At 35.2% G+C, this 22,745-nt stretch overlaps 1 protein-coding gene across 1 annotated transcript; it reads right to left on the reverse strand.

Moving 5' to 3' along the window:
- Positions 1-8,743: 8,743 nt before the first annotated feature.
- Positions 8,744-19,145, reverse strand: LOC140148265 (congested-like trachea protein). The gene is made up of 10 exons (XM_072170159.1): positions 18,815-19,145; positions 16,095-16,157; positions 15,384-15,473; positions 14,578-14,714; positions 13,912-14,002; positions 13,250-13,364; positions 12,015-12,090; positions 11,792-11,895; positions 11,280-11,407; positions 8,744-10,585 (listed from the first exon to the last, which is right to left on the reverse strand). The coding sequence occupies exons 1-10, from the start codon at positions 18,953-18,955 to the stop codon at positions 10,526-10,528; spliced, it is 1,005 nt and encodes a 334-aa protein (XP_072026260.1). The 5' UTR covers positions 18,956-19,145; the 3' UTR covers positions 8,744-10,525.
- Between the last annotated feature and the right edge of the window lie 3,600 nt (positions 19,146-22,745).

Raw genomic sequence — 22,745 nt, forward strand, 5'->3', positions numbered from 1 at the left:
AAGTGATGGTTTAGCTACAGTATATTGAATATTTCAATAATTCTATAAACCTAATATGGAATGTACAATCTAATGTCCAATCCGACAGAAAACCATTAAAATGGCAGCATTATTTGGGCAGACGAAAAATTACATAACAATAAGTAGACATGTAACATAGTTTGTGTCCAAGTTGCTCTCAGAATTGAAGCAAACATTGCTCTATTAGTTCAGAAGTTCCTGAGTGGTTAGGAGCTGAATTTATGCATTCGTAATATAACAGCATTCAAGATTATAGAATGTATGTCACAGGTGAAGGGAATTGGCGGTTATATTTTAATAAAACTTGTAATCTCAGTCTGATATCGACGTTTACAAAGATAGATGTAGTACAGGTCACGATTAACAAAAAGGATTATAAAATGTATACAACAAAGTATGTAAATCAGTATTTGATCACATGGGATGCCGTCAATGTAAGATATATACTAACTAAATAAAAGAGATCTAGTGTGGTTGTTAACTGCTATATAGAAATTTAAGTAGCTTTGTATGATATCATGTATAATTATTTTACTTTTCATATTCATCGACATTTTTATAGGTTAAGTGTAGAAGAAAACAATCTACAATGCTACCGTAAAAACTCGATAGTTAGCATATGTGCTTACTCTCGAGCGCTTTTGAAAACATGAAATTGTACCAAAGGCCGGCGCTTTACCAGCTGAGCTAATGAGGTTGAGACACACATTTGCAGTTTTACTTGTTCGGATTTAACTATCTGTATCGATGATTTGCTCAAAACCCTTTACACTTTTGTGGATTGGGCTCTTCATATTTGCATGTTTTAAAAGCGCTCGATAGTATGCTAACTATCGAGTTTTTACGGTATCCCCACATTCAAACAACATTGTCTGCTAATCTACAGACATATATAGTTCAATCGTCATAGCAGATTACTCTGCTACTGACCAATGAGATGGATTATTATTTGTTGTGCTGAAGAGTACCGACTCACTTCAGTGGCCAAAGAGGTACGGTTTTATTGATAGCGAATAGACTTTTAAGTGACGCGCATGGTGTATGTGAAAAGTAACTGAATTACCTTGATTGTTACTGAGACTTCGTGTTAATCCGCACACGCATTGAATTTGACGCGTATTTATATTGACTAGCTGTGGCAACCAGTTACTAGATTAACCTTATTAAACCATCGAAATACAAATATTTGTATCTTCATGGGTAAACATAACTTCGTTATCTTAGAGAACTAGATCATGTGGTTTAAATTGTTGACAGAGCCGTCTAGTGGACATATTAGAGCAGACATTTATTTGGATTAATTTGTTTGAGCAGAAGGGTACACAAATGGCAATGATTTATACATATAGGTATGACTCTCTATACACGGAACCGAGGGCTTAAGGTTCGGGTACTCTCATGGTTCATTTATCATGCCCCATGAGGAGAATGCTGATGTTAATGTTAGCACTTGAATTTACAAGTCAATATCCCATTAAGTTTTCATAGCCAAAAATTGAACCAGGACATTACGTCACACACACTCTCACTAAGCTAGTAAAATGACTGTGACCAATAGTCTAAAAAGTGAATGACCCATTGCATTCCGAGTTTTGATTTGATTTATTGATAAACCAAGCAAACAAACAAAATATAGAAACACTCTCTAGAAGGTTACACTGATAGCATAAACATGGGTTACATTTTAAAATCTGCATAAATAATACGCTTGGCAACCGGACTAGTAGCTTCTTAAAAAAAGAAAAAAGAAACATGAATGTATAGAACACGCACTATTTGAAAAAATACACTACAATATACACTTCGAATCTGTATTGAACGTCCGTGTCTTTTTCTTCTTTATTTTTAGATATTTAATTCTGGATACAACATAAGTGATCACATTTTAAATGGAAGTGTTAAGATACAATTTGCAGTGTATATAATACGAATTGTCTAGTATTCAAGTGCTTTATTAACCTAAACAAAGTATCAGTGATTTCAAGTGCTTTATTAACCTAAACAAAGTATCAGTGAACTAAAATGTTCTATTCCTATCGGGTGTGCTGTTTTACTACTCATATGACGATTTAGTGAAAGGTTAATGATTCAGATTCAGATTCAGATTCAGATTCTGATTCATTTATTTGGTTTCATCTCAACATAGAATTTCACAAATATACATAATAATAATAATAATGATAATAATAATAATTGTAATATTGAAGTAATACCGGTAATATTAATAATAATAATGATAATAATAAGAGGTGAAATATCATATGAAAGAGACGGGGATGCCAGTCCTGAACGCATAGCGTGATTTAGGTGGCACACCGCCAATGATTCCACCAATGATGTTCCCATATCGTCAGCCTGCTACGCTAATTGCCTAAGTCATTTTTTGTAATTTTGAGAACAAAGAACAAAATGTGGTTCAAGTATGCATCAGTTACGTAATATCCCTAAATATTTCGTATTATTCCCTTTAATTTGTTTCATTATCATTTTGTTCTTGTGCAAAGATTGGTGAATAAAATGAGTTTAAATGCATGCTTGAACCATATTTTGTACTTTGTTCTCAAAAGTACAATAAATAACTTAGGCAAAAAGTGTAGCAGGCTGACGATATGTACAACAATGACACCAAATAGATACAGTTTTATACTCTGGTATGAACATGATGAAGTAAATGTAATAAAAGTATGTTTGTGAGAAAGTAGTGGGTTAATATTGTGTAATATCAACTAAAATATTATTAATTATTAATTTTTATTTAAGGGCTGGGGTATGAACGTTTGGACAGTATTTATTTTGGGACACTAGAGCACATCAGACATATCGAATTGCATTCTGAATACGAAGAATGTCATTCTGATATCAAATAATTTTAATTTTTTGAAATTCGCAATTTAAAACACATTTTATGGCAAATCATTAAAAATTGATATTTTTGATATTTAACAGTACTTAAAGTAAACTTTATAAATCTGATGATTTATACTTAAAGTGTATGTAGGTGGGATAAAAAGCCGACGATCAATTCAAAAATTTGACCTTTCGTATTGAAGATATGGATTTTTTTCCCAAAACACCAAACAAAAATAAGGTCTTTTTGGGAAAAAATCTATATCTTCAATATGAAAGGTCAAAATTTTCAATTGACCGTCGGCTTTTCCTCCGTGCTACATACACTTTAAGAATATATCATTAGATTTATATAATTTACTTCGAGGACTGTTATATATCAAAAATGTGAAAATATCAAATTTTTTATATCAAATATCAAATTTGTCATAAAATTTGTATTATATTGTGATTTTGAAAAATGAAAATTATTTGATATCAGAAAGACATGCTTCGTATTCAGAATGCAATTCGATAGGTCTGAGGTGCTCTCATGTTCCACAAAAATACTGTCGAAACGCAATAAACGCTCATTTTGGATCCCTTAACATTCTCGTTTATTTAATTGGTGATAATCATGGATCAAATTAGCACACTTACTTTATGTGCTATATTCTGATTCTTCAGGTGTGTATCTCACAAGGAAGGTCCATTTCAATGATCAGAATTACGCCCTGGTACATCCTCAAACATTCAACATGACTCTCTAGAACGCTACACAGACAGCACAAAGCTGGATAACAAGCTGAACGAGGAACAATATATCTTTGCCACCAATGGGGCACATTTTTCTAGCTATGAAAATTGGTTGGTCAAATGTCACAAGCAGGTCGCTCGGCGAACGAGTGTGAAATTATGATCATCAATGAACTTTAATAAGGAAATGTGTTCAAAAACAAAAATCCTGTATTCATTTATCTTGACTCTTTTTATGACAATAAAACTTGAGGCGCAACATTGAGATAATAGAGAGCTTGCGGAATGAAGTTACTTTAACTTTAACTTTAACGTCTAGAGGATTATAGAGGATTATGTATTCAAAACCACTCTGCCATTAAAGCCGCTTGAAGTTAAAGTTAACGCGAGAATCTATAGTGTGCCGTAAATTATGATGAAATACGTCATACTTTAGAACAATAGTTTGCCTATTTCCTCATAGACTACATAATTACCACTTATGTATTATCTAGTTAATAGACCAATTATTGGAAATCTAATTTGGTTTGGGTAAAAACATGCTACATGTTGCTGAAAATAACTGATTGAATTAAATCAAAATAAATTTTGTTCCAAACGTCACACTTGATATATAATTTTGTGTGTGCTCATGACGTACACCAAATCAGCTTGCGGAACCAAGTTTTTGGCTTGACTTCAACTCCAAGGGGATTAAGTTCCCGTAAAATGGTCTGGTTTTACTTGAGCCAGCAGTGTACGATACTTCTGGAAGAGTAAAGCAGGTGCATAACATTTTTTATATATAACATGTCATAGGTTGTGCCTGGTAAGAGAGAGAGAGAGAGGGGTAGGGAGGAGGAGAGGAGGGCATTGGAAGTGGACAGGGAGGTGCTTTGCTGGTAGCCAAGGGGGGGCCCCCGTGGGACATCTTCTCTTCCTTCTTGATCCTTCCTTTTGGATGCTGGCCGCCGTGATATTTTACGCTTTTAGGCCTTTTTCTGCCATTTTAAGCCCATTTTTGTAAAAACGTTTCCCTTTGAGAATCGGCCCACGCCCTCCTAACAGAAAAACCCTGACAAAATCACTGTGGAGGTGGAAACAGGAGTGCGAGTGGGTAATTATAGGGGGGTCAAGTTTGAGAGAGCGAGTACAGATAGAGGGGAGAAGGAGGGGAAAATAAGGAGAATGTAGGGAAGGGGAAGCAGGAGGGAAGGGGAGAGAGATTCAGAAGGAGGGAAAGAAATAAAGAATATGTATTTCATTAGGCTTTGCGAAGTAAATTGGAATATGAAATTGACAAAGCTGACGAGCCTTTATTAAATAATATTATATATATATAGGCCTATAACTATCGTAAGAATATTAATTGAAACGTATAGGGCCTAGCTAGTTTCAAAATAATATGATAAGGAGATTAACGCTGGGTCCCGACATAATCCATGTTGAGTGGTATCGCGAGTTCATTCATGTTTACTCAAACGAAGCTCTTAAGGTAGAGTCTTTTGTCTTGAAGTGGGACTAATAACCACTTGACTAAACAAAAGAGAGACATTTGGATGTATTCGGTTACAAGCTCTTACACATGCCCTTCTTTTGAACGCACTTTGATACACATGTCCCGAGTTTAAGCGACAAGACGCTGTTGTTGCAGTAACCAACCATACGTTCGCGTTGGAGTAAATTTGAGCAAGAAATCCAATCGATATTTCTGAAGTTAAAGTTAAAGTTAAAGTAACTTCTTTCCGCAAACTCTCTAATGATTGGTTTTGCTTTACTGGACTTCTTTATTAACTTCTAGCAGAGCTGATTAGTAAAGCAAAAGTAACTTTAGAGAAAACAAGACATTAAAACTGCCCAGATGAAAAAGGAAAATGTCTCCCCTGTGTATAATTCATTCTACATGTACGATCATTTGGTAACATGTATTCTTATACAGGTGTTCTTATCAATATCCACTTTTTTTTTTCTCTACCTGATGTCGATTTGTACCGAAATTCCTTCCCACAATACAATAAGTATTGCATAACAAAGGAGATCGATTATCCTCTCAACTGTGTCTATTGTTATGCACATTAACTTACGGGAAGGAATGTCGATTTGTACCGAAATTCTACGTTTTCACGACGTGCGCTGACGTTGTATTTAAGTTGTAATAAGGTAAGGTCGCACAGTGACGTATTTGCAACGTTATTTTTAACGTACCTGGACATGATTTTAAAAAAGCCTTTCTGAAATATTCGGTAATGACGTGGTATTTACGTCTTAAAAACGTACAAAGTTAACTTTCTGTAATTCATATGTTGTGACTTAATAGGGACGATGGAATAATACGTTCACAACGTGACGTACGTTATATCAACGTCCGAAAATGAACGGCATTAGCGTTCTGTGTCTTAATAGTAATATTGAGCACTGTGGGTTAGTGGAAAGTGGTTGGAGTGGTATTGAGCTTTTTGCCATCAAGTTGAAGTATTTATATCTTTGTATCAATGTTAATCAATGCAGCAAAAGAGGGATAGGGCTTGAAATATACGGGGAATTATGAGGTAAATATTAAACGGAAAAAACTGAATATTCAGATAATAACGTATCCATATAACTTTATTCCATTACAGCCAGCCCGTCACCCATTTGCTACCATACACTAAAGTGCTTAATATAATAATTGTAAGACCTGTGTAAAATGCTTAGTATTTGCATTTTTAGTAGAGAGACTGGGTTAATTATACATAGGCGCAGATTAATTCCCCCATCCCCCAATATTTTATTATGGGGAGATGGTCTATACAATCGCCCCCCCATATTGACGCCTGTGTGTGGGCTTCTGACCATATTAACCTCATATTTGGCATTTTAATCCTAAAGAGTGCCAATTTTTACGCTCTTCCTGCGAATTTGTTCCACTTTTGCACCATGTTTCACCATTTTAGCTTCGCGTCCATTTCTGCACTCTGCTTGAATCTGATCATAGGCTTCGTATTGGGTGACGAAGCTGATTCGAGCTACCCTACTTATTACATGATATATAGGACACAAGCAGCTGCAAGTGTGAAGGGTCTGTGACGTGTGTTGTATGTCCTTCAGTTTAAGTTATCTCGGATAGTTGAATACAGCTGCCTTCAGAACACATGAGCTGCATCACATGAGTTTAAATTTCCTGTTTTTTCTCCGATTATAATACCCATGGGAGATCAGAGAGTAACAAACATGACATGAAAAAGTAGGTCTACATGTGAAAATATTTAAATAATGGTTGATTGTTGTGATCTTGTTAAAAGAAATAAAAACCGGATTATGGTCCCTTTTGTCAGACTTGTCATAATTTTGACATTATAAAGTTTTTAGATCTGATTACCGGTGCACCGCGGTGGTAAAAGCTAATATAATACTGGTGTAAAAAAAAAGCTAACATAAAAAATACAAAAACCGTCCTATGGTATTTTAACAATAAAAATTATAATGAAAATTAAATGAACCTCATTTACGAATACAATTCACAGTCTCCGGCGTACAGCATGTGTTTCAATTTAACCCTACATTAGGTTATTTGCTAACTCTAACCCTAGTCTTACCTGTATCTAAAAGACAACCGTCGCTAAACCTTAAAACAGAGCTGCGTATTGCAATAATGTATCGGTAGTGGAAAGCGTACTATATTCTCTTTAGTTTTTCTCAAATTATCCGATGACTGACTGATACATACGCTAGAGTAGAATCACATAATACGGGCCAGTCATTCCCTATGTCATTGCATCTCCTTTGAGGCACAATTCTTACTAACATAATAAAGAATTAGTGTAATATAAAAGCAAGCTTATCACTCGGAGAATTTTTAGGTTAATTCCTATAGGGAAATATTAACCTGAATCAACTGATGCCAAGGGGAGGAGAGGATGGTTAAGATGTTTTGAAAAAATTCTTGCTTTTTAGAAAGTCTATGTCTGTTTACCGTCGACGTAATAATCAACACGGCTAAGTACCGTAAACTCCTGCGAGATGAGAAGTTTCATTCAAGCGTCATATTTACACTTAAAATAAATTTACAGAGCTTCGAACCGTTCATTACAAAAGGGTTGCTCACTATTTCGAATATTTTTGTTACTTCATTGTCAAGTTTAGAGTTAATGAATACTTTGGTATGTTGTTTACATACAGTTTTAATGCTGGTTTCAAAATGGCACGCCACTTTTCACTACAGTGGCGTGCCGCACGCCCATTGCATTCAGACAAATGGAGCAACAGCGTCATTTTAGCGACAAGACAGTATGACAGTGGTATTACTCTTCATGGACATATGATATATGCAGTGGCCCAGTCCGACGGGCTTCGATTGCTGATCTTAAAAGATGTCTCCGGCAATCACAACAGTATACCTTATATGTTAGAAATAATAATTATCAAGCACGAGTCACGTGATTCTATTTAAAACAAACTCATATTGACCATGAAAACGAATAAAAATAGCCGGCTCTTAACACACGATATTAAAAATTCCCGCGCCGATATTTTCCAGTGCAATGAAATCATGGTTATTTGTGCTCAATTGTTGTATTACTGAGACGTCATTGCACTGAAATGAAAAGTTATTCCAATTTTCAGATCCTGCTCATTTTTTTGAAAGACAGTCTAATATCTAGGCATTCAAATAGGATTAAACAGTAACGTTGGCCTATTGTAAATAATTTCTGTTGGCAATATTTTTCTATATTCTAACACCGCGTACGATATCAGGAGATTCCTTTTTACGGGTGTGCACAATGCACATGTACATGTATCCATTAGGAAATGAATTTGGAGAAAACCTTCTGTTAATCAAATACTATGCTGAGCCACCAGCCTGGGTGGCTCACGCTCCAGTAATTTCAGATGATCTTGCTGCTCAGCGAGTGTTTGTAATTATCAGAAGGTTTTCTCCAAATTCATTCTCTAATGCGCACACGTAACGTATTTTTCTAATTATCCTGTCAATCTACCCTCTATTATCTATAGTTGACACCCAGATCAAATTGAAATTGTAATGTCAGAATCGGTTATATTCAATGATGCTAAAAAATGATATGGAAATGTTCATGGAAAAAAAAACCATTTTCATTACAATGACATTATTATTTGGACAGACGGAACTAGATTCAAATAAATGGACACAACACAGCTGAGATCGATATTGCTATTTTATTCCTGTTATATTAGTTCAGAAGTTTTGAGTGGTTTGGATGTGAACTTTATTATATTGTTAATCTACCCTAGATAGAATGTATGCCATAGGTGAATAGAATTGGCGATATATGTTTTAATAAAACTTGTAATCCCAGTCTTATATTGACGTTTACAAAAGATAGATGAAGCTAATGTAGCACAGGTCACGATTAAGAAAACTATGATGTACACACTTGACATTAGTATCCTGTGCTCCACTGAGTAAGGAAGGAACGGAAATGTTTTTATTTTTTCAATGAGGTTATTGATGTAAAGCGTATGTAACTTAATCCATGAGTTTTAAAAGATTCATCACAGATAAGTATGTAATCACAAGAGAATACCGTCAATTCAAAATGTAATCACGGGCTTTTCCTAATTAAATAAGAGAGATCCATTGCGGTTGGTAACTGATATATAGAAATTTAATTAGTTTGGTACATTATTGTTCTACTGTGTATAAAATGTTCTTACTTTTCTGGTTATTCAGATCATTCTTGGGCAAGATTTTCTTTGACTTGCAATAGTGTCAGGAATTGTGTTTTGAAAAGTCGGTAGGGGTAAAATGACTTTATTTAAACTTTATTTATTCATGGTACTTCAATCTAAGATTTCTTATGGAAATATTTGTTTAGACTAGTTATGTACTAAAATGGATTATATGTGGTACTAACGAGTCTAGGCCTATAGTACTATGTAACCGCCTTTACACAGTATAATGTTCACACGTCCTGGTGACGTATGAACGTTCTAAGTAAACAGAACTTTTAATTTGATTGCAAAAAAACTAGGATGATTAGAATTGATTATTTTAAGACAGCGATGTTAATTGGAATATAAAAGATACTCCATAACATTGATGGTGTCATTTTAAAGATAATCAAGATAATAATGTCCTGGTAATATCATATTGAAAACAAATCAGCACCTCCATATGGATTCTACAAATAGGATAAAGCTAGTTCCACAAAATTACAAAAGAAACCAAAAGACACAAAGCAGATGACCATATCCGTTATACCTGATGAAGTCCTTCGATTTGAAGGACGAAATATTGTGATTAAAATTTCACTTGGTTTTGTCAAGCAAAAATGCCATTTCGTTTTTATATATAATATAGAAGACTTTGTTTGTTTTTGTTGTTGTTCATGTTGTTGTTCATGCTGATTTTTGTGCTTCCGCACAACAAACAATAAAAACAGTAGCATGCGCTATTATCGCTCTCCATATCTACAAAATTAGACCAATATACTCCTCTTTGGACAAGTGAAATTAAGAAATATTTAAACCTGATTTGTATTGCAGCATTAAGCATGTTAAGATCTTTTAGCTTCATATATAAAAGTCCAGCAGCATTGTTTTTATTCCACTTTTTCATCCAAGCTAGCAGTGGATTGTCTCTACACAGTATTTTGACCATGCAATCAATAACAAATTATTCCAAAACACAATTTGGTTTCACTTTGTTTAATTTTGTTGTAAATTATTCATTCATCCCTTCCGTCATCATTCCTCCGTCCTTTGTTGGAACTCCAAATCCTGTAACTCTCCGCTGCCATAGTTTCCTTTGAGTAATTCTCCAGTTTTCATTACAATAAATGGTGGAGAATACGGGTATCAATCCCGGTACCTCTCGCAAAGGATCCATTTACATGGCGTACTATCAGCATCGTCTTCCATTCTACGACTTCAGGCTTCACTCTGATCTTCCGAGGTATATCTGAAGAACATGTGGCTGTCGACATCACTTCGGTAAGTCATTATACCAGTATTGCAAAAACACCTCGTATGAAAACATATACACCTGCATAATAAATCAAACAAATGTTACTGTATATGTTTATGTTCAGAAGAGCACAATATCATGTACTTCATTTTCAAGTTACAATGTCACTCTCCGGTTTTTAATTCAATGACTGGTGATAAGTTACATAAATTGGGTAAGTTTGTCCACGCTAGCCGACAGACTTTTCAGTTTGTTTTAAGCCTACATATACACACTAAACCTTTTGTTAAGTTTGGGATAATATCTCATTAAAATGAAACAGCTTCCTGGACCACATTCACAGCCCAATAATTGGCACCCAGCATAAGAGATCTGTGAGAATGTGAACAAGGTCCTTGTACAGATGATTATTCCCAAAAAGAGTAAGTGGAATATTGTGGAACAAGACCTGTTTATTAAAGAAAGTGCGTGAAAAGCAGAAAGCAGCACCGTTTGTAAATAACCATCTGTTCAACGATTCTCACAGATTTCTTGTGCTGAGTGCCAATTATTGGGCTGTGAATGTGGTCCTGGAAGTTGTTCCATATCAGTGCATTTTGCTGTTGTGTCAGTTGGACAACTGCTTGGTTACTGACGTGAATAGAGTAGAGTATTAAGGCAATCCTGTGTGTAATTTTGGTCAATTTTGATGGACAGGATTTTAAGATACGACCTTGTGGAAAATTTCTCTTTTGGCTTAGTGTAGTATAAGGACACAAACTGGTAAACTTACCGCAGTTGATGGAAAAGATCTCATAAGGGCAGGTGGTAACCCTCTAAATAAAGCTGTAACAGGTTCACCACGTTGTATCATCTCTCTTATCACACTTCTCATTCCATGAGGATAACGACCAGGTTGTGCTATTAATAAGAAAGAAGAACAAGACAGTTAGATAGAGGATGGACAAAAAGTAGAGGCCATTAAGTATAGAGGCCTTATCCATGAAGAGAAATACTTTCAGTAAGCTACACATAATCTGGAAAATAATGCAATGTTTTGAGTAGGTGAAAGATAAAGGTGAAATTTATTTTTTATAATCATCGCAGCATTATGATTCAAGCAAATCGACGTTATATTCCTGGTGAATGGGACTATATAAATAATAGTTATGCATACTTAATACCAAAACAGAGGATAATCCTTCACCTAAATATTCACGTATAAAATATTTCCTTTCTGACATGATTATCTCGCATATCATAGGCAGAAATGCTGAAGTTAAATTTGATAAATGTACACTGTACCTGTTTGAATGCGTGCTTTAATTGTATCTGGTGCTATCCAATACAAACATGACGCCATACCGGCAATGCCGCCTGCAAAGAGCATTTCAACTCCAGACGCTTTACTGAAAAGAAGGAAAGACGACAAAATATACAGCATAAAGAAAAACGGGGTGGGGTACATTTGTTATTTAATTTAAGCGTGGTTTTCAAGTAAGCGACCAACGACAAGGGTTCTACCTACCTATTATGTCCTCTCTTGCGACAAAACTCTTTTATGTTCTCATAAACAATGAAGTGCACCGCAAAACCTGGTATACCTGTAATTATGATCAATTGTAAACATCTCAAAAAACGTCACTAACCCCCCTTAAATAATGACCATTATTCAAAAACGGATTATTGTATTACCAATCTGTAAAATGCGTTGGAAGCAGAATTTATTTCTGCACATTTTGACACCTCATTTGTAGCAATTGACTAAATATTGACGTCACAGCGTACATTTAAATCAATGTAACCCAAGATTTGAAAGTTGCAGTAAATTGTATTGATTTTGTATTCAGTGTAATGGAAGGAAATCTGTGTAATGATATCTGGGTGTTTTGTATTGTAAAAATTTGTATGTAAGTGCAACTTTCAAATCGGGACCTCACTACATTAAATTGACTGGCGTTTCATTGTTTTCTAGGCTATCGTATCAATTGAGGTGTCAAAATTGCTGAGAGTGAGTGCTGGCAACCTCTCCTCTCCAGGGCTTTTACCATGTTTTTCGTCTGTGCCGGTCACAGTATTTTTGAATTGTTTTTATGCGGTGGTGTGCTCGAAATGCTGTTTTTTGGGTTGTAGTGAAATTCTATTTTAAACTCTGTGTATATTTACATTTATATTTGCTTATTGATATTATGAAATATGATGTTCTAAACTCATTCTCCTCGTCGCTTCATATGTGCATTTTGTCGTGCCTCCTCGTTTGCTTTTTTGGCTCATGGGAAGCGACGTGGATTATGACATTTTCATTTTGTTTATATTGTTCTGTATAAAATTTTATTATTTAAAAAGAAAAAAATTGTATTTGTTAGGCCCTTAAATTTTCTTTGTTTGTAGCTTAAGATATTTTAATCTGTTTCTGTGTAAAGCGCCTAGAGGCATTTGCATTAGGCGCTATATTAAATCTGTCTTAATTATTATTATTATTATTAAAATGCGCAGAAATAAATTCTGCTTCCAACGCATTTGACCATTGTTTAAGGGGGGTTAGTTACTTTTTTTGAGATGTTTATATATGCGTTTTAATTTATGATTTTACATATAAATATACAAACAACTATGATAATGATGATGATGATGATGATGATGATGATGATGATGATGATGATGATGATGATAATGATGATGATGATGATGATGATGATGATGATGATGATGATGATGATGATGATGATGACAGGCTATATAAGTTTATTTCATTACACTTACGACGCAAAAGGGTAATGCCAAACCCTTTGAAGTTTCCGTAGAACAACCCTGCCTGTTTGTAAACCTGAAGAGCACAGTGGAACGGTCCGTGGTATCTTGCTGATTTTGTTTGAGCCTATATGAAGAAAACAATTGCATACGATTTATGTTTAGGCCTACAGTTCCACTTGAACGAAAGAAATAAACAAAACAAACGAAAAAGTAGTCAGTGGTAGTAGAATAGACAAATGAAGAACAAGGGAAAGAAGATGACGAAAAAACCAAAACGCAATTCTTTATATTGCGCTACGCACAGGTACAACCCCTAGACATTGATCTACAATCCTCAGCACACTTTACATGTTGTTGCTGACCACTATGGCCCAACATCATTCCATAAGCCATTTAACAACAACTCAAGGACTTTGCTGCTTAGAAGCGCACATCCTAGACATTCTACAATTGACCTTCGCAGCCAGGATCAGCTCCCCGAGTTTCGTACGGGTTACATATACAACGAGACAATTACCAGTGTGTTCCTTGTCCTGAGGGATTTCAAGCTCGCTCAATTTTTCCACGAGAGCATACTTAACCACCGCCAGGTTTCGAACCCGCAACCTCTCGAACCATAGTCGAACGCCTTATCGGTTGAGCTATTAACATGACTGCTATAAGATACTCACTTGAAGGAGACATTTGACTCTGTCTATGGGACATGCAATGAATGAACTGAAAAAGCCAGCTGAAAATCCAGCAATTACGACCTTTTGGTTCCTGTAATTGGATGAAGCAAACAAAAGCAAATGGTCGCTAATTTATTTAAGTTATTTTTTTCCAGGTTTTGTAGTGTCTCCGGACCTAGACCTAAATGCTAGGATCATTCATGGTTGACCTAAAAAAATTTGCACAATTTTGTGTTCTTAATAAGAAAATTGATATTTTGTATTCATGTCATACTCTATTAATGATATCAAAATGCATTGAATTTGAATGCATTTTGATATCATTAATAGAGTATGACATGAATACAAAATATCAATTTTCTTATTAAAAACACAAAACATCGTGCACATTTTTTTAGGTCAACCATGAATGATCCTAGCATTTAGGTCTAGGTCCAGGGACACTACAAAACCGAAAAAAATAAATACCTTTTTTTTATTTCGGGTACCCGGGCAGGGAATTTCCTGCCCGGGTAATAGGATTCTCGGGCGGGACTCGAATTCCCGGGACTCACTCACACCCTTAAACATGACCGCATTTATAGGCCTATCCCTAAAACTATAAATAATGATTATGATGACATTAATTCTTTACAGCCATGCTTTGATAATAGATATTATTCTTACGAAAACTGCCGTGGTGGTAGTGATGACATAGATTCAAACAGTCGTTCTCCAACAGTATAACCTATAAATGTTGCAGCAGTCCACGGAATACTTGAAAGTAACGGAAATAACATCCCTTTATAATATCCAAACAATCCCTAAAATGAGAAAAATAAAATAAAATTATGAACACAAAAGGCTTTCAGCGTTATGATTTCAGCAAAATGACGAATCGCACATTTTGAACAAATGCTGAGTTTATGCATGATTATGTTTCACGTGATCTTTCGTTTCCATGCATCTATTCTTAAAGTTTATTATTCCTCGACACACAAACCGAAGATTTGGTTTGGATTAATCTACATAAACAGCCTAAAATGGGATAAATGTATTCTGCAAATCGATTCGATGAATGTGCAAAGTGGATGTTTTTAGATTGATTTATTGTAAGTTCATTTGAAATGCATATTATAAAAGGGCATGTGCGTTATTTATTTCAAATACTAACGTATTCTGAAACATCCGAAAGAAACCACAAACATTGTCAAAACCGACATCTAATGTTATTCGACATCATGGAAACCCAACTGCCCATTGCTACGTATAAACAATAGTAGCTGCGATGGTTGGTAGCAAATGTCTGTTTTGAGCTATCGATTGTTATAGAACAACATTAATTAAACTAAATAACACACATTCTCTTCTTTAATAAACTTTCACAAATTTTAGATCCACGGATAAAATGTTAGCCAAATAGTTTTAAAGCTGTTTGCTCAAAACAGCGATTGTATATAAGTCGTTTTGCAGAAATTATAGAGTTATTATACCTCATTTCGTAAAATCTGCGTAGCACATGTAATGGTGATCCTCAAATGTTTAAACCTGTGTGGTGCGATCCAACTTCGTTGCCTTCGCATCTGGAATAATAAAAAACAATAAGCCTTCTTGAAATATGGCAGGCACAAAAAGAGAGGGCGTACTTTGATTTGAGTAATCTTTTGTCAGCTGAGAAGCATTCAAAAGATTATTCAAACCAAAGTACGCCCTCTCCTTTTGTGCCCGTCATACTTCAAAAAGACTAACTAATGTTTGCTTCTATCATATAGATTTCCAGGGTAAGCCTCAGTTATAGTGTTGAGACTGGAAGAATGTGCTTTATTTTGAACTAGAGGCTGACAATTGTTATTGTCTTCTCTCATTATCTTCTCTCATTGGATGATTCAAATATACGTTCAATGTTTTGATTGATTTAATCGTGTTTTGTTTTCTTTACTTTTATGTATGAGATAATTCAGTCACCTATGTAATCATCTATCAGTATACAACAATGATTCATTGATATGTATGGCGTTTTCTTTGAAGCTTTTATTCAGTCGGTGTTTCAAAAGTGGTAAGATCACTATAGCAGTATTTCTGTCATTGGCAAGAAGAGATTACAAATACCTAGACAAAATACAATGCCTTGTAACCCACCACTTGAACAGGATTTAGCCAAAGCAAACAAAGACTAGAGCTATTTAAGAATTCTATGGACTTACATTGTGTTTCAAATGACTGCGCTTCTGATTTATCCAATGCTTGTTGTCAATCTGCATCCTTACCTTAAAAAATCAAATACGATTACCATTGAGTAGGTTACATTTGCTATGTGTTTACATTTACTCTAAACCTAACCCTAAACCTTTACCCTAACCACAGACCCTCCCTCGGGTCCATGGAGAACGACTGGTAATGTAGATTATATAACATTAAATAAATCCGATACATGGACCCGTCCAATCTGTAGGCAAATTGACTTCCAGTTCCCAGCATTTCGTGGAATTCACTTTTACATCCTGGGTCAGACGAGTTTTCTATATATATCGCGTCCGTGGTCTCACTGTCTTGCCGTTTGTGTAAGACTTGTGTAAGCGGCTACTCAGCCTGACCAATCAATGTAGAGCTCAGCAAGCAAGGCGATATTTGAAATGAGTTTTCATTGATAGTCTGTTGATCATAACCCACTCGCGCGCAAAATGACAATAGAACTGGGTCATGCATGTTATGTGCCTACCATATTTGAGTTAACAATGGGGCGGGGCTATCATAATTGACGCCACAGTCACGCTACATAGCTTGATAATTATTTGGAAGTCAGTTTACTATCAAAGCGGAACAGTCTCGGATTAGGAGAGCTATTATAAAAAAATAAACAAGTTGGTTTGTAGATTAATTGAGTTTTCGTCGACGCACAGTGCTCCAGGAGCACTATAACTTTGTTGCCATTAGTTAGGGCTTAGTGGTGTGTTGGTTTTAATCTTTGGAGTGAAGGAGAAGGTGGTTTTAGCTCTAATTAATAATAAATAATAATAATAAATAATTAAAATAATAATTATTTACCCAGAGATGGAACCGAGACTGTGGGACAGTCTACCCTAACCCTAAACTAATTATTTCATAAATTAATTAAGAAAATCTGTTATTAAACATGTTAAAAAACAAAAACAAAACATATTTCTAAAATATAACGTATTGCCCAACAACCTGTATTTACCATGTTTTTGCTAGTACGGTATTTTGAATGTTTTAACGTATTTCAATGTATTTAATGGCACAGCAGCTGAAAGGAATATCCCATCATGCATTGCAGTGTTTCTGCTTGCTCCATAACAAATGTATACTAAAATGTTTTTTAAAAAAAACAAGAGCCGCTTAAATATTGGGAGCTATGGGTAGCTCCACAATACTTTAGAAGTCATATTTTTTTCAATTTCAAACAAGTCTATGAACCTCTGATTTAAGCTAGTAATTGAAACTTGAAGTAAAAGATTGTGTGTACACTTTCTATGCCATTTGTAGATCATATTACGGTACCACAAAGCAAGCTGGGATATACATTTCAGCTGCTGTGATTTAATGGTATTTTCCGCCTTAGCCGGGATATTAATTTACTTTACAGTATAATGGAAAACCCTGAATTGGATTGACCTATCTCCTAACTATAAATAAAATGTTTCCTTTGCAATTTAATTCTTATGTTAAAAAGTACATTGGCCCCAATGTTGCACAAAAAAAAAACTTTTTTCTTTTAACATTTAAAATGTAGACTGATTACTGGAAATTATTATCATAATTGATACTATGAGCTATTTTCAAATTGCCATGCTCAAAGACTTGAAATAAAAATTTCAAATGATAAAGACAAACAGCTCATTCAAGATTCCAAATTTATTTCTTGTGTGTAGTAGAAATTGCTCAAAATAATTTAAATTACTTCATGTATTTAAGAATAATAATATAATGATAATAAACATCTCAAAAAAAGTAACTAACCCCCCATAAATAATGGCCATTATTCAAAAAGGGGCTATTGTATTACAAATCTGTAAAATGCGTTAGAAGCATAATTTATTTCTGCGCATTTTGACACCTCATTTGATACGATAGCCCAGAAAACAATAAAACACTGGTCAATTTAATGTAGTGATGTCCAGATTTGAGAGTTGCACTTACATACAATACAAAAAACTCAGATATCATTACACAGATTTCCTTCCATTATACTGAATACAAAATCAATACAATTTATTGCAACTTTCAAATCTTGCTTTACATTAATTTAAAAGTACGATGTTTAGTACAATATTTAGTCAATTGCTACAAATGAGGCGTCAAAATGTGCAGATATCAATTCTGCTTCCAACGCATTTTATAGATTTGTAATATAATCGCCCATTTTTGAATAATAGTCATTATTTAAGGGGGGTTAGTTACTTTTTTTGAGATGTTTATATAAATAGGTAAGGCATGTAACTGTCTGCTATTTATTTCTGCTCCAGAGCATTTACTGAATGAATTGACAAATATTATGGAAAGATACTCACCTTTTGATCATACAGTTGATTTCAAGGGATGTCATGCATCATGGTATAAGTTTTATGATAATTACTAGTATATGGTGCCCAATTTTGTGTGGGCAAGTTTACTAGGTGGACATTTTGGGGCAATGGACAAGTTAAATTTACTGGGTAGGCAAAATAATTAACTGGGTTGGCAAATGCCCACCCAGTTTACATGTTGTTTTACTTCCTGATTCGTTTAATCGAATGTTCGAGATCTACGTCGGGGAATATTGTTAAACTTACATTTTAGGTGGAATTATATACAGAAATATCAGTCAATTTGCTGAAATCCGAATAATTTACAATGAAAACTGGTCTAGAACTCTGTCCTCCCTAACTTTAACCCTTACTTGGAAACAACAGCATATAATACTTACCGTCACCGTATCAAATGGGTGGCCAACGATAGTAGAACAGCTCCCAGCAAATCCACCAGCAACCGCTTTCTCAAGTAAAATACTAAGTTTAGTTGCATGAGTATGGAGAGCTACTGGCACATGTTGGTGGTCGTGGTCCATTGTTATTAGTAGTTTAATAGTTGCACGTTTAGTAGGAATTAGTGCACGAGAAAACGAGATAGGATAGCCATATCCGCTTCAATTTCACATTACATTGGCAAGCCATACTGGTTTAAACTGGTCTAATCAGACGTGCCTAGTCTACGACCTGGTACAAAGTTCATTACTCATTACATCACGTGTAACAACACTATACCGTAAACGTTCGCCTAATGGCGCTTTTGGATTCTTAGAAATGTGAGAGCGCCATCCTTGTAAAATCTCAACAGCATTAAGGATACGTGTATGTTAAATTGAGCAACCTGGACATAATGCCTCAGAAAAAATATCGTGACATGACCCAATACTTTAGGTCACTAGGTTAGTTGCTAGAGCAGCAAATGTTTTGGGGTTTCTTCGGGTATTCTTTCTCAAAGTGTCATTGGACTTAATTTGTAAATCGATTCATACGTTATACTCATTTTGGTAAATCTTTTTATAACATTGTAATTTCTTCATATTTTTTAAATATTCTTCAGTTCAAAATTACACCCTTCTATTGTCTGACCCGTTAGCTCAGTCGGTAGAGGGTGCGCCTTGAATGGTGAATGGTAGGCTACTTGTTCGAATCTTGATTTCTGCCCCCACTTTTATGTGAAGAAGGGTCAAGAAATGTTTTTGGATTTTGTCCCCGTTTTACGAAAGAATATTGTGAATTTTTTTTAATTTAATTTTAATTTTCTTATTTTTTTTTAGATAAATAGGCACTGCGAACAATGGCAACAAAAACCGCTGACAAAATTGGCTCCACCTGCTACCTATCAATGCGTGATATATTCCACTACATTTAACAGTTAAATGACCTTTGAAAAATAGAACGGCCTCAATGTTTCAAATTGTGTAACTACATTACTTTATTCGTTTATGCATTATAAATGATCAGCTATTTTTTCTTTTCTTAAAAGGGTCGAACCCAAGTAGATCAGACCATTGATCATATAACTATCAGACCAAGGAGTAGTTACGTAACTCCGTGATGGTATCGGAACCAAGCATAGACCCTCCCTCGGGTCCGTGGAGAACGACTGGTAATGTAGATTACATAGCATTAAAAGCGCTCAATGGACTTTCGCGTTCACTTATAATACGAGTATATTTCTATATTGCTGCATGGTTGACTGTGGTGGGTGTAATTAGTGGCGTCGATTTGTGGATGAAGAGGAATGGGTTTTGGCATTGAAGAAAATAAGGGGGGGAGTTGGCATTTTTTTTTCATAGGGCATTACGTAATTATTTATTGTTACATTATCCAGAGATGGAACCGAACCGAGACTGGGGGCCAGTCTAAACCAAGCACTGTTTATATGGCGATCATTACGATCACGCTATTTTGGTATGCCTTTTTTGTGTACTGATTGTTTCGATCGTGGTTCATTACTTAAGCGCGTGATCCCGTTGACATAGTAACATTTACGTAACTTCGATACCGGGCTTCGATACTGCATAGTTGTTGAGTGCACATAATATGGAAAGCCATTGGGGTATTGTGTGCATTCCAAAGCGCCTTATAACATGTTCTCATTGTGTTGTGGAATCCTAGCCAGTATTCAATGATAGCTATATAGGCCTGGCGTTTATCGATTGGCTCCAAACAAAAGATTTGAACCGGTTTCTTCCCCGTAATCATGACGCAGTGCAGTCCATTCAATCAAATGTTGTCATCAACCTATTTGATCGTAGTGCATTTTGTTATGTGTGTGAGACGAACTGTCGCGGTAGATGCAATCATGCTTTTATTGAATGCATTTGAGTAGTCCGCCACTAGATTTACGGGATGATACGTCATATGCACAGCCTCTATTGAGTTGGTCGTTGTATGATTTTGTTCGTTCACTCATTCAAATTTTATTTATATCATTTGAAGACTGAGCCTATTATGATACATCCTCCGTGGAACAGTTTCAAACAAATATAGCTAGGGATTATTGGAGCAGAGGTTATCTTTTGAATCCTCTTAGAGGGCTATCATTTTTTCGGAAGGGGGTCCCAAATTTACAAAAAGTCTGCGTCAATAAAATTGCGCACCCCCTATTTCGGCAACAAAAATTTTATGATCCCAAACCCCAAATTGTATTGAAATCAGTCTTTTTGAATAAAATAACACACTTTCTGTGGTCATCGTGTGACTCCCTACATTTTGGTCATAAAACATTTTATGACCCCCTGCTATTATTCTTTCCAAGACTTTATGACCCCGTATATTTGGGACCCCCCCTTTCGAATAAAATGATATACCTCTTATGACCACTGATGCATAGGCAAGGACACTCGCGCGAATTGAAAGACTTGTCGCACGCGACAGTTCGTCTCACACACATAACAAATGCCTATACAATGAAATAGGTTCATTACAACATTTGATTGAATGGATTGAGTTAAAATGAAAGTCTAAAATGAAACGAAAAAACAAAGAATCATGAAAAAAGACACATACAAAATAAAATAATAAAATAATATAAACAATGTTAAAATAAAGATAAAATCAAGAAAATAGAGAATAAAATTTCCTCAAATAAAAACAAACAAACATTGACAGACATCATAATCTGTCAGAAATTACTGCATGAGATTCGAACCATCAATCTTCTCCACAAGTTCTCTTTATCTTCGCACTATAGTCTAATGCTCTGCTCACTGGGCCACAACGTATCAGGTGAATGATTACCGCATTATCATGAACAAGTTTGTTCGATCTTGCTCATAACTGTATGTGTCGATAGGTTTCATCCTTTAACTACACGTACCCTTAATGATCAGTGATAATAGTCGGCTTTTACAGGGATGGCGCTCTCTCATTTCCATTAACTCCATACCGCCATTAGGCGAACGTTTACGGTACTTCATGATCTAGGTATGCCTTCTGCGACATTAAACAAATAAACAAACCGACTGACTAGTTTATCAGTGTATATCATGATTTCTGAAAAACGACGAATGCGATATATGTGACCAGCTCCAACCAAACATAGTCTGTGTTACAGACCGTGTACCTATATTATCCATAGGGAGAGAAACTATTGGGAACCACACTCTCGGAAACCATAGTGGGCACACGTGCGAAATTCCCAAGGAAAGAAAGGTCAAATCACAAAGAAAGGTCAAATCCTTATTTTTTTTTTTCTGCAACCAACAACTTGCCTAACATAACAATACAAAGTAGAAAAGACCTTGCTTCATTCCCAATGAAAGAAAGGTCAAATCACATAGTGAACGATTATTCTCAAAAACTAAACTCGATCGGATATTATTAATGCAAGTATTAATAGTTAATTAACCACAGAATGACCTTTAAAGAACAGCGTTTGGATATTTAGCTAACTTTTATACTTTTATCGCTGTGTATACAAATGTTTGAAAGTATGTAATCAAAAGGGGTGGGTGTAATATATAGTCCTAACCCTCCAAAACACATGTTACTGGTTTTAAGAGAAATCGTTTTTTGACTACATAGTTGTGAAATCAGATGCATTAAATACATACGCATAAAGTACATGGGTTTTGCAACAGATAATGTGAGTTGCTGGAATCATTTGTGTAATTATTAATTTGAAACCAGTCACTTGTAATTTGAGGGTTAGCACTATGTTGCACAATAGATCATGTACTAATATTGTTGTCTTTGTACCTTCTTTCTCGACCCTGTGGAAACGCTAAATCAATTGGATATTTCTTATAAGAAAATGACAAATCTAAAAGTTTGGGAAAACATGTTCTCAGTGATTCCGAATAGAGATTCAGCTTTCAGTGTTTC

Source organism: Amphiura filiformis, chromosome 3 (assembly GCF_039555335.1).
Source record: "Amphiura filiformis chromosome 3, Afil_fr2py, whole genome shotgun sequence".
NCBI classification, from domain to species: Eukaryota; Metazoa; Echinodermata; class Ophiuroidea; order Amphilepidida; family Amphiuridae; genus Amphiura; species Amphiura filiformis.